The sequence below is a fragment of the Peromyscus eremicus genome, chromosome 14, assembly GCF_949786415.1.
Source record: "Peromyscus eremicus chromosome 14, PerEre_H2_v1, whole genome shotgun sequence".
NCBI classification, from domain to species: Eukaryota; Metazoa; Chordata; class Mammalia; order Rodentia; family Cricetidae; genus Peromyscus; species Peromyscus eremicus.
In genome coordinates this window covers 23,002,683-23,015,653 of record NC_081430.1, presented here as the reverse complement: position 1 = coordinate 23,015,653, position 12,971 = coordinate 23,002,683, and the positions used below count along the sequence as shown (strand labels likewise).

At 43.3% G+C, this 12,971-nt stretch overlaps 1 protein-coding gene across 1 annotated transcript in view; it reads right to left on the bottom strand.

The window, feature by feature from the left end:
* The window catches only part of Akap6 (A-kinase anchoring protein 6), a 304,232-nt gene that overhangs the window by 5,192 nt on the left and 286,069 nt on the right, over positions 1 to 12,971 (bottom strand). Inside the window, exon 13 of the mRNA XM_059279296.1 lies at positions 812 to 4,229. Coding sequence (XP_059135279.1) covers positions 852 to 4,229 — 3,378 coding nt within the window. The 3' untranslated portion in view covers positions 812 to 851. The remainder of the gene's footprint in view (positions 1 to 811; positions 4,230 to 12,971) is intronic.

Here is a 12,971-nt window from a genome sequence, read left to right as displayed (position 1 = left end):
CTCAGAATTATCCATCAATAGCTGTCTTATTAAATATGAAAAGTAGGATGACGTTCTTACAAAAAAAAATTGATGGCAATCAGCCTGTCACCTTCGGGCAAACTTCAAAAATTCTGTTTTTATCAAGACACCATTAAGGTGTCATGTACTTCCCCCGTATTTGTGTTCCGTACTGGTTCCCAGTCTGTGTGTGTTCAAGTAAGGGGCTCTCCTGCATCCGCTTCCTCCTCCTGTTGGAATTCTCAGGCGTGGCCATGATTAGGAGCTTTGACAATACAGTCTGTACCAAGAAAATGAGTGTGATGAGAGTTACATTGGGTCGAAGCATGAAGAGAAAGCCCAGGTCCGGAGACACAGCCTTTAGCCCAGCCCTTGTTCATGCCCAGGCAGTCCCAAGGAGGAGCTCAAGTAAGGAACGCAGCTCCTGAGCAAACATTTTGATCTCAGGATGATCAAGTATGACTGCAACTTGGATAGTATTTTTCTCCCCCAGTTGAAGAGTTCGAAGCCCTAAACATGGATCAGCTGTTTCCTCAGATACTGTATCGCTCTTGACAAAAAGATAAAATGAATGTCCTTTAAATGTCAAATTCTCACCAGTTTTCCCATTTTGCTTTTCACTGTTGCAAACGTTTCTACTTAAATGTCTTATTCAGATATGTATATGTCGTGACTGGCCATTCTGACTAGTCTTCTGTAGTGGTTCTATTAATGCAAACACACACACACACACACACACACACGCACGCACGCACGCACGCACGCACGCGCGCACACACACACACACATACTCACACGTACTCATACATACCTTTCAATGAGATGATTTCCATGCTTGGGGGCATTACATTCTACCTACGCATGTTTCTATGTCGATCTTCATGAAAGCTTACAAGCTTTTCTTTACAGGTTAAAGTTTGCGGGCTGGGATAGAGCGTTGCCTTGGCTTTTGGCTGTTTTGCATTCAATGGGAGAGCTGGACTTTTCGATTTGGCTGAAGTAGCATTATTTTCTTCCGGCATTCCTGATTCACCTTGGTTTCTTGAATTTTCATCTTTACTGGCCTGTCCTGAAGGAGCGGTAAGGTCTGAGCTTTCTGCACAGCCCTGGGATGCTTGGGATGCATCATCTACTTCCTTTCCATTGTCAGCTCCTTTCTGAGGGGAAGGTCCTGAAGGAGCCACCCTATCTGTCTCATCATGTGAGAAAGCAACCTCACTGAGCACAGGAGAGCTTGCTGTCCCTGGTACTGGTGTAGCAGCTTCTTCCAGAACTGCTGATTCAGTTGGAAGGGCACTAGAGACACAGGCTTTCTGGTCAACAAGTTCATCCTCAACACAAGCTTCAAAGAAACATTCGATGTCTTCCTTGTCATCTAAACTAAAGTCCACGGTGTCTGGTGGCAATGGGGTGCTGCTCTTCTCATCTATGTAATCAGTGACCTCCCCACAGTCACTGTCATGGGATGACAGCGATAAGTAGGAATAAAAGTCCCCCTTTCTCAGGTGCATGGGCCGATGAGAATGTTCTAGGACTTTCTCCTTGATTTGAGTTAACGAAGTGGGAGCAGCCACCTCACTTTCGGGTTGTGATTTACTTTTGAGGGCCGTTGATGCCATGTCAATGATTTCCTTAACAAAGTCATGTACTGAACCATCTTCAGCATCCTTTTGATGGGAAACATCTGGCTGGCAGTTGCAACAGGAAGTGCTGTTGCTGAGAGAAGCACTTTCCTCCGTCTCATTCGGTTTGAGGAGGCAGCAACCAGCAGGTTTTCTAGCCCCACCTGGTGCATCATCAGATGAAGATTTTAGTCCACCACTGTCTTGTCTGCTTCCAACCCTGGTTTCCAACAGCAGTTCTGGGCAAGTGTTCTCAACGGGCGTGCAGGGGCTACTTTGATTTTCAGAATGGTGGAGGTTTGGACCTATCTGTGGAAGACGTCTATCATCTGGGGGACCAAATTCCTTTCCAGCAACATTTGAATCATCTAAACTGTCTGTCAATGCTTTACACTCACTGTGCTTGGATTTGGAACTCTTTTCTGCATTTAAACCGAGGTTCTCTGATGCCTCTGAAATTCCATTCGGCTTCTCCTTTTGTCTTTCTGGAGTACTTTCAATATTGCCATTTTCCATGTCAGCCACACGTGGATCTTTACTAACTTCACAAGTATTTTTCTTGTTTTCACCTTCTGTTCCTAAGTCGTGAGTTCTGGGTGAATTCTTCCCATTTCCATTGTTTTCAGAGAGACATTTTATGGAGCCATTTAGAAGGGCCTCGATATTCAGGGTGTCTGAGGGGTTGATCTTCTCACTTTGGCCTCCATCTTTATTACCCTTCATTTCATCAGTGACACCGCACCGTTTCTTTTCTCTTGTCAAGGAAAATTTCGGTCTTATCCAGGTCTGCAGTTCATTCTTTATGTAGTCCAGCCCGGACATCAGATGGCTTTCTTCGTAGATTTCATCATCTGTTGCAATACTGGAATCATCGTCCTCATCTTTGAGGCGTAGCTCTTCTTCAGTCAAGGTGAGAGTGGAGCTGGAGAGGAGGTCACTGTCGTCCTCATCATCAGTACAAGCAGAGGTGCACGAGACGTTAACAATCATACTAACGTTGACGTCACTTTCATCGGCCACCGAGCGGTTCAGGCGCTTCCTGAATGATGCATTTGATTCTGGGACCTTGTTTTTGTGTAACACGATATCTTCCGAACAAAGAGAAAGCTCATCACTGCTACTCAGTTCTGTAAGAGATGCTGGTGAATCTTCATTGATAGAAGAAGCGACATCCAACGACATCTGGCCAGTAAAGGACATCCTTTGGGAACTGCTTTGGAGAGTGATATCAGAAACACTTCGCTTTATCTTCTGCTCCGAGGGGCTCTGGATATTCTCTAGGCGATTCAGGAGGTCTAATGTCCTCTTACTCAGCTCACCAACTGAGCCACTGCTCACACTTATGTCCCCAGAGCTGTGACAGCTAAAGAGATCTTCATTGCTCTTATAGGATGTCAACCAACTTTCTAAAGAAGTGCTTCGCTGGAGACTGTCACTGCCATTTTTAAAGATACCTAACCCAAACAAATCACTGCCTGGAGGAAGGGACTCTGTAGATGAGCTACGGGATAAAAGGGAGAGCTGTCTGGCATTCTGAATGCCTGTGAACGTCTTCTCTCTGTCACTGCTTTTATAAGAGCTGCGACCCATTTCATGGGGTGCACTTGCCAACATCCTCTCATGGGGAGGCGCATCTGGTTGGAACTCCGAAGCCTGATGTTTAGGTTTGCAGGATTTTTTATCAAAATAAAAACCACAGAGAAGAGGGTCCTCCACATGTGCCTTTTCACTTTGTGACTGTTTCATTATCATTGGTAATTTGAGTTTTGAGCCTTGGAGGTATGAGTAATCATAAAATGTAAACACATCATGTTTTCCTTGTAATTCTTCTCCTAAACAATCAGTGGTGTGTTTGGTAACACTGTTTAAATCTCCAGCTTTTCCATTTACACAACCCACTGGTGAGATGGATGACTGAGAGATATTTGGAAGCGTAATGCATTCCTCCTCATCTTTAAATTTTTGCTTTAACACGTTGACTGCATCTCCCATTTGTGGGTCCAGATGTTCAGTTTCAGGGTTACTTGGGGACCCATCTACCATACCGAACAAACACATTTCAGAGCTGGTAGGCATTTCGTTGTCTCCTTCACTGACAATTCCACTCTCGCTGCCTGAATTCTGGCTCACGTCTCCACTGTGACACGGGCAAGGCCTCCCCAAACTGGAGCCCCCTAAAAGATCTGGCAAGGATTTTGTGGATGAAAATGAAGAATCTTTACTGAGGCTCTTAGTTAAAATGCCAGGCTGTGCTGTGTCTGTAAGCTTTGGGCTGCTTTTCAGAAACGGAGTGTGGCTGTCCTTGTGGAGCGCAATGTTGTGAAGACTGTACACTTGATAAATGTGTGGGCTGGAAGGTGCGGTGATGTTTGAGGTATACTGGGACCCCCCACAGTCACCTGCCTCATCCTCATAGCCAGGGTCCTGGTGGTGTGTCTCTTCAAGCTTCAGGGAAGGTATGATAGACTCTGGGTCTTGATCAAGGTCATTTGATTCTTCGTGCAGACTAATTAGCTTATTACTTATATCTGTTTCATCCCATTCTAGGGCATCTTCACTCATTCCATTCAGGTCCATCAAGCCAGGATCGATCACATTCAAAGTCTCCTGTGTAGAAGGGAGGAGAGAGCAGAGGGGGGGGGAGGGAGAGAGAGAGAGAGAGAGAGAGAGAGAGAGAGAGAGAGAGAGAGAGAGAGAGAGAGAGAGAGAGAGAGAAGAGAGAGAATTAGAGAATGTAAGTGGGGGACTTTGATCTATTATAATCTCTTGGAAGTTAGAAAATGAAACTGAAATACAGGTTAGAAGTAGCAACTTCAGTAATTCTGCTCCTCCTTGAAATAATAGCCAAACATTTGGGGACAGCTTTTCTATCAATAATGACTGTCATGGAGGCATGAACGCACATTCAAATGTGAGATCAGTGTTCCCCGATCACATGGTCATTTATGGATTTAACCATTTCCTGTTGATTGTACTATGTTTGAAATCTTAGTTCGGGTTGATTATTGTGGCTTATATATGAAACATGTCACATAGGCTCATGTTTTGAAAGCGTGGTGCCCACCTGATTGGCACTACCTCGGGAGCTTCTGGAGATCTTTGTGGGTAAGATTGAACTGGAAGAAATATGTCACTTGAAGTGGGTCCTGGGGGGCTCTCGTCCTTGCTCCTTCCTCTGCTGTGTCTTCACAGCAGAGCAAACAACAATCCTGTGCCACATGCCCAAAGACATGGGGTCAAGCAGCCATGAATGCAACCCTCGGAAACGATGAACCAAAAGAAGTACCCCTGAGGTTATTTAAGTGAAATATCTTAGTTAGTAGTGTTATTTGGAAGTAACTAAAACAGCTAAAAATTGTCTGCTATATGCAGGTTAAAGAGAGGAGTCCATGAAGTTGTTTAGGGTACATTTATTCTCAGACTCATTCACTTCCTGAGTCTGTAACAGAATGCTGTCTGCAGCTGTGCATCGCAACCTTCTTGCCTCAATTTCTGGGTTCTCCACTGAAAGTCCCATTTACCTGGGAACCTAGAACAGAGTATACCCCTTGCTTTTTCTTTCTTTTCTGGGCACTGCCATGAGAACTAGTCTCTGCCTCCTGTTAGACCCAAGATGAGCAACGCCCACATCTTCCTGAGTTTTCCAAGGGCAGCTCCTGAGTCATTGTTTCCTCGATCCCTTTCTTCTTTGTGAGAGAGACCTGGCTTTGACTTTTGTTAACCATCACTATTGGTCCCGCCTAGGCTTCTTACAGGTAAAATCTTCCAGCTGCACGTAATAACTACCTAAAGACTTTCCTGGCCCACAGGAATGCCATAGCCCAGACGCCCTTATGTGGCTCTCTGCCTGTCTCCATGAGGACTCCATGTTCTCCTGGACGTTTCACTGCTATTTATATGAAACTTAATGCATCCTTGGATGTAGCAGTTAAATGGGCTCCTTCGGCATCCTCACTTGTTATCCAGCTACGGGGTAACATTGTGGAGCCAAGGAAAGCGAGGAATGCACCGTGGGCCCTGACAGCTTCCCCTACCAGAGGACCACAAGGAGCATGCGCAGTTCCTCCTATGTTTATGCGGAGGAGGCAGTTGACTATAACTCTAGAGACAGCAGACTAGTTGATGGCTTGACTCTTCTCACCAGCTCCGTTCCCTTGTACAAGTTAGTTAAGCTTTCGGAGCATCAATATCCTCACCTATAAAATAGATACAGCTCTACGGATCTTTCCAAAACCATTCCTGGGATGAAATGTGAAATAATTGTAAGTTCCCAGGAAAGTAGTCAATATTTGGGAACTAATTCATACCGTGTACAGAATGGCTCATAAGCTCCTCGCCTCCTCCTTGGCTATCTCCTTCTCACCATTCCTTCCAATTTACTCTTAAAAACAAATCATGATCTGATAGGTAAGGAGGGGCAATTCCTTTCACAAGCCAGAGTTTTCTCATTACGAGTCAGATCATCTCAACTGTCTGGCTGAGAAACAGGCCACGCTGCCCTCAGTCTTTAGTGGTAGGAAGACAGTCTCACCTGGAGCATATCACATCACATTCTTAAAGCCTCAGTCCTTCCTACAACCAGTAGTTAAAGGATGCCACACAAAAATAGCGTAAAACAACCGTTAGTGCTTTCTTATACTGGATATGAAGAGGTTCTCTGTATAACCCGATTTAGTTTAAAGGAGTCCAATTATAAGGTAAACATTAACTAGAGGATATTTAAATCTTTTCTAAAAGAGATCTTTCCTGCTGCCGATGTTCCAGCAGTTAATCCAGTACACGGCCAGTTATCACAGCTGCTTAGATACCCATTCACTGTAATGAATTTTTATTACAATTTCTGTTTATTCTTTGCTTACTGATAAAGTAAAGGACTAATGACCAGTCTGTATAGCCAGTGAATGTTAAACTCTTCAGCGGTAGGAGCACTCAATCAGTCTACTCAAATAGTGTATTAATTTCAAACACTATCTTGCCAGACACAGTACTGACAGTGCTGATAAATAATTAAATTAGGTTTTCAGAGGCGTTCTTTGTTACTCTGCTCAACTTTCCACATGTGACGGCGGCGGCGGAGGCTTTTCCAACAGGGTCTCAAACCTGAGGACTCAACTGGAGGTGCAAGAATTGTGCCATCTTGTGCCAGGAGCTGAATCTATGTGACGCTTGCAGCTCAGACTGTCTGGGGACACGGTCATGGTCAGAGACTTTATGTCTTTAAGGCCTGTGAATGGACAGAACTCCGCAGTCCCTGAAGGAACGGATCAAAAGCCGTTGGGATAAAATGTTTCCATGGGAAAGGAGTAAACTTGGTTTATGATTTTTGCCTTAACTCCTGTCCTTTAAAAACGTCCTAAAATTTCTATGTGTGATACTTCCAGGGACTGGCTGATGGGATCTGCTTGGAAATCACTTACTTTGTAATTAAACATTTTCCATATTAAAGAAGTCTTTGCTGCTCAGCCTCATCCATTTCCTTTTTAGCTAACCTGGGCAGCTACTTTCACTTCCTCCTTCCTTCTCAGTCCTTAGTCCCTCTGTAAAGTGGAGATCTCCTCCCTCTTGCCCTTCATTTTGTATTCTAAAGAAATGAATGGCTATGATATTAATTGATAAAACTTTCCTTAGCTTTATAGGACCCCGGACATCTCAGGATCAATGTAATGCTCTCCACTCCCTGTTCTGGTGGAAGCTCCACCTCAGCCCCTGGCACCCTGGCATCCATATACCCAAGGAGTCTGGAATATTCTGTTGGAAGTCCACCTCTCTGCCCAGACCCTGCCTCTCAGAAAGTCTTGCCAAACACTGCTCTTTCCCCAGAGATGCTCAAGACCACACCCTCAGGGTATTTAACCTGCACCCCAGAGAACAGACATGTGGGTTGTTTTTTTTTGGTCTCTCTTTTTCGTTTCCTATCTGGGGGTGGGAAGGGTGGGGGGAAATTCACCTGGGAACATTTTACCCATTAAACTTGGGCTTTTTCTAATTCAGTCGATTTGGTCTGATTTGGATTGCTGCATCGGCAGAGAGGCCTATCAGGTGCAGAAACTTTTCACACCCTGGGCTTTGATTCTATGAGCATTCATTAGAATGTTTTGAAGAAGGAAAAAGACATACTGTAGATGACAAGGACCTCCTTTCAGTAGATGGCTTCCCTGGCCTTTTCCTTTCCCTCTCTAGACAAGCCACCTGAACCCCTAAAACCCTGAAAATAGAGCTTTGAGGAGCTAACTCCTCCATCTTCTTCAAGGCCAACTTCTCAATAAGCCAGTTTCTTTCCCAGAAACTCTGGACTCTATATTAACCTTCAAGAGGAGGGCACCCGGGACCTCAATTCCAGTAACACCTTCCGGTTTTGTATTAAATTCTGTAGTATTTTAAATAAAATTCTCCATTTCCTTGGGATTTAGTCTAAACCATAAAACATACCCCTAAGGCAAGAAGGAAGTAAAGATTTCCAAGAGGAAGGACATGAGGATCTTTATATAACTGAACAGTCCCCTTTTGTGCAACTGTTGGAGGGGGTGAGTGAGGCATACACAGAGACACAACCCATCTTCTTGGTGACAGCTCCACATAGCCAATAATTCTCAAACTAATTAAGTATTTGACTTGTTCTTATTATTGCAATTTGTAAGGAAATTGCTTAGCACTTAAAAAAATGTACATATTCCCATACTTGATAAACTGGTAAATCCAAATAGATTCACACCAAAATCTAAGAGCTTTTGAATAAAGCCCAATGGATGATGAAGAGTAAATAAGGGACCAATGGAAAGCCTGTCACTGTGGAAATAATTGATATAAATTAATTCAGGCAGGGCCCTTTCATTCATAAGTTTCTTTGGTTGGGTTTTAGGGAGGAAAAAGAGGAGATTCCAGAGAGGTGAGGTACTAAGGGAATTGTCCTTCAGGTAAGAGTCTTATTAACATCTGCAGCTGCACAGAGGAGCCCCCACTGAGGGCCCAGGAAACAAACAAACAAGGTGCTTTCTTTTAGGGTTATCAAGGCAGGGGAGGGCTTTCATAGGTGAGAAAGGAGGCTGAGTTAATCCATGACTTATATGGTCATACTTCCTCTGTGTGGGCCAAGTTAATGTGTGACCGACACTACTTGGAAGAGGTTGAGGAGCAGGGCATTATGGAGGACTTCTGCTGGGTAGCAGGAACCATTCTTTCTTTGGGCAGAGGAAGGGGACTAGGTTAATGTTTGACAGTGAGATGTAACAGTTCAGGCTGCCTGCAATCCTTGGATGCAGGGAAGCTGCTTGGTACATTCTTGTCAGGCCTCCATGTTTAGGGCCTAATTACCTGGAAGGTCTGTTTCCCTGTCAGTGTGACATGACAGCTGCATGACAATAGAATTGTGTCCTAAATCAGGGTGCTATACAAATAACTGTGTGTGCGTGCACATGCACACACACCATATTTGTAACAACAATTAATGCAGAAAGAGGACATGAATTTAAAAGAGAGCGAGATGGGTATTTGAGAGGGTTTGAAAGAGAGAATGGAAGGGTGAAATGATATAAGTATATTATAATCTCAAGAAAATGCAAAGCCATCTTTTTCGAGGGATGTTATTGAAAGACGTGTTCTTTAGATGGGTTCTCAAAAATACCAAGGTGACTGATATGACACAAAAATACAAAAAAAAAAAAAAAAAAAAAAAGACTGAATGTTTCGTCTATGAGAAGATCTTGCGACTTTCATTCCCACTGCTTATTCTAGACCTAGCCCAGTGAGGTCAACGAGCAGAACTGCATATACAAATCTAGGAAGAGAGATTTTTAAGTAGAAGAGTTGATATTACAGAACATTATATTAGCTACTGTTCATGTTGGTATGGTGAAAGATCTGAGGAAAACAAATCAAATGAAGAAGGATGTTATGGCTCATGCTTTCAAAGACTTCCAGTCCTTGGCAGAGAAGGCATGGTGCAAGAATGCGTGACAGCCAGAATTCATGGTAGCAAGAATGTATGATGGCAATAATGCATGGCGGCAAGAATGTATGGCAGCAAGAATGCATGGCAGAGGTGGTGCACATCACAGCAAACCAGAAGCAAGAGAAAGGCAGGAACCAAGGGACCCAGTTGCACTTTCAAATGCTCAACCCGAGTGACCAACTTCCTTCAGCTAGGTCATACTTCCTAAATGCTCCACAGCCTTTCCTCATAAGTAGGGCCACCAGCTGAACAAGTACTCAGAACATGAGCCTGCGAGGGCCATCAGAAGATGTATACGTTAGTGTGCAAGAGAGGACGTGGACACTGGGAATAATGTAGAGGAGAAAAGAGAGAGAATATAGGGAAAATAAATTTGAATCAGGAGAAATAGCACAATATAATGACTGTATTTCTTCATTTCTACAATATTTTTCTTAGCCACCATCTTTAACCAAACTGCATTAGAAATGTCATTTTTTTTTAGAATAAATATAGGTAGAAATGCAATTAAAAACACCAACAAGTCCTTATAAGGCAGAGCAATAATTGTAAAATAATTCTGAGTTTGCATTTCTCTGTCTTTTATTGAGCAGAGAATAGATTCCAAGTGAACAAGAAAAATACAGAAAATAAGACAAAAAGAAAGCTGCTTACTGTTTATTAGCTGTATGAAATTTGGGGTAGAAACTCACAAAGACGTGGGTTTGAGACCCTCTACAATTGCATTAGCTGTGCTCTTATATAAATTATCTGGTGCCTATAGATACCAGTTCTAACATTTGTATATCACCATATTGTACCTACTCCACAGACTGTTGTGAGCACTCATGTGAAGGCCTCTGGGCACACTTTGGGGGACAATGATTGGCAGTTCTCAGCATATCTTCACTCTGCTGCAGTCAGAAGAAGATGCTATAGCTTACTGTTAAATAATTGTAACTAGGTTTATGTCACCACAGCTGGTTAGCAGACACACGTGGGATTAACTTAAATAAATGCTGATTAGGTGCCTGACTTCATTCCTGTTGTGAATGTAGTGATACCTTCGTTTTGCATGCTATAACTGAGTTCATTCCACAGGCAAGACTCCTGCTCGTCAGCCAGCCTGCAGGTTAAGAACTTTCAATTTATTGAAAATAATCTTTTCTTGGAAAGTTGGGTTTGTTGTCTGTGGAATTCTATCCCAGTGTACATAGTAGAGCATTTCAGTCCTTCTCACTATGGGATTGACAATAATGTTCAGGTAACTTGTTTAAAAACACTTCAGAAAATGCTTTGAAAGTCTATCTCGCACTAACGATCAAAAAGCATTCTTATGAGTGCTCTTTTTTAAAAAACAGGTCTGATAATAAGCTCAAAACAGACAAAACCCCAGCCATCTCACAAACCTCACTAAAATGAGAGTTAAGATGAACATATTTCCTGCTCTTGCTCTGGTAGTTTGCATGAGGAATAATCACTGCTGGCACATGTATTTGAACACTTGGGTTCTCAGTTGGGCGCACTGGTTGGAGAAGTTGCAGAATCTTTAGGAGGAGAGCCTTGCTGGAGGAAGCATGTCACTGGGGGCAGGTTTGCATGGTTTATGGCCTTGCCCTGCTTCCTGTTCCTCTCTGTTCCTGCTTGTTCCTGCTTCCTGCGTGCGGATGACAGCATGGCCATCTGTAGCATGAATCTTAGAGGTCTTATTAATAAAATCAAGCCTGAGACCAGTTATTAGGGTGAATGCTGGAAGATCAGAGAACCAGAACAAGCCACAGCTACCTCACCTTGACGGATCCTCAGCTGGTCTTGTTTCCTCAGACTGGAAGCCTCTGAGTCCTCATCCAGAGTGGGTCTCAGCTGAACTGCTGCTCAAAAGCCTGAATGCTTAACCAGGCCAAATGCTTCTAGTTCCTGGTTCTCACGCCTTATATATCTTTCTGCCTTCTACTATCACTCCATGGGATTAAAGGCTCGCTTTCTGGGATTAAAGGCGTGAGTCACCATGCTTGGCTGTATCCTTGAACACATGGATTTCTGCCTAGCTCTGCCTCCCAAGTGCTGGGATTAAAGGCGTGTGCTACCACTGCCTATCCTCTATGTTTAATATTGTGGCTGTTCTGTCTCTGACCCCAGACAAGTTTATTAGGATGCACACTATTTCGGGGAACACAATACCACCACAGCCATCCAGCTTCCTGGTCATGCTGCCATGCTTTCCCTGAGAGCCGCCATGCCTTTCCTGCCATGATCAATTCTATCCTCCTTGAACCTTAAGCCAAAATAAATCCTTCCTCCTATATGTTGCTTTTTGTCAGAAGAAAAAAAAATTAAATGTGGCTCCAATGAATCCAGCATTGGAAAATAGGGTGTTCCTTCCATAAATAAACTTCATGAGGACAGGGACTCAGCCTATCCCATGTCTGGTATAGTCCAGCATACAAAATAGTTTATGACATAAAACAGACCCTCAAAATAAAATTGTCAAGTGAATTGAAGGAAGGAGCGCTTCCTTGCCGTCTCTCAGATTTCTGTGGGAAGACAGACAAAGGCCAGGGGGTTAAACTGTACTCTGCAGAACCAAAAAGAGAGCTGGTGACTTTGAAAGGTGGGACACGGCTCAGTCACAGACGCTAATGGCCTCCAGAGTGTGTACAGGATAAGGCAGCAGCCACGAAAAGACACTGTCAGCCATCAGCCCGTATCCATGGAGGTTATGTTCCAAGAACTGCCCCAGAGACCAAAATCTGGGAATGCTGGGTTTCTTGTGGTGCTGGGGATCAAACCCACGGCCTTGAACAGACTAGACAAGTGTAATACCCACAGATCTGTGTTCCCTGCCCTAAGTTTCTCATATAAAATGATGTCTTTTCATAACACATGTCATTTGGAATATTTTAAATCATCTTCCAATGCCTATTCCAGTGTAAACCCACTGAGAGGGGCTGCTACCCTGCCCTGTTTGGGGAGATGACAGACTTCTACACATAGTTAGGCCAGAGATAGTTTTTCCCCCCTAAATATTTTTAATCTATGTCTGGTTGGGTCTATGTGTGTCAGACAAGGGCAGGCTATGATATATTATTTCAGTTATTACCAGCACAGGTAACTATTTGGAAATAATTTATTTCAGAAATATGTACAACAGGCAAATTCCGAGACAGAAGGAAGGCTATGATTTCCAGGAGCTCTTCACAGGGGAAAAAAAAAAAAAAAAAAAAAGATGCTGTGGCTTAATAGGTCTGAAATTTCCTTTGAGTGATGAAAATGTATTAAAAGTAGAGATGATAGCTGTACAATGTCGTCAGTGCACTGAAGACCATGGAGTGATTCACTTTTAAAATGACTACTTTTGTGTAAATTCAGAAAAAGTCACTGAATTAAAAAAAAAAAAAAAAAAAAACCATGAGTTACCTCAA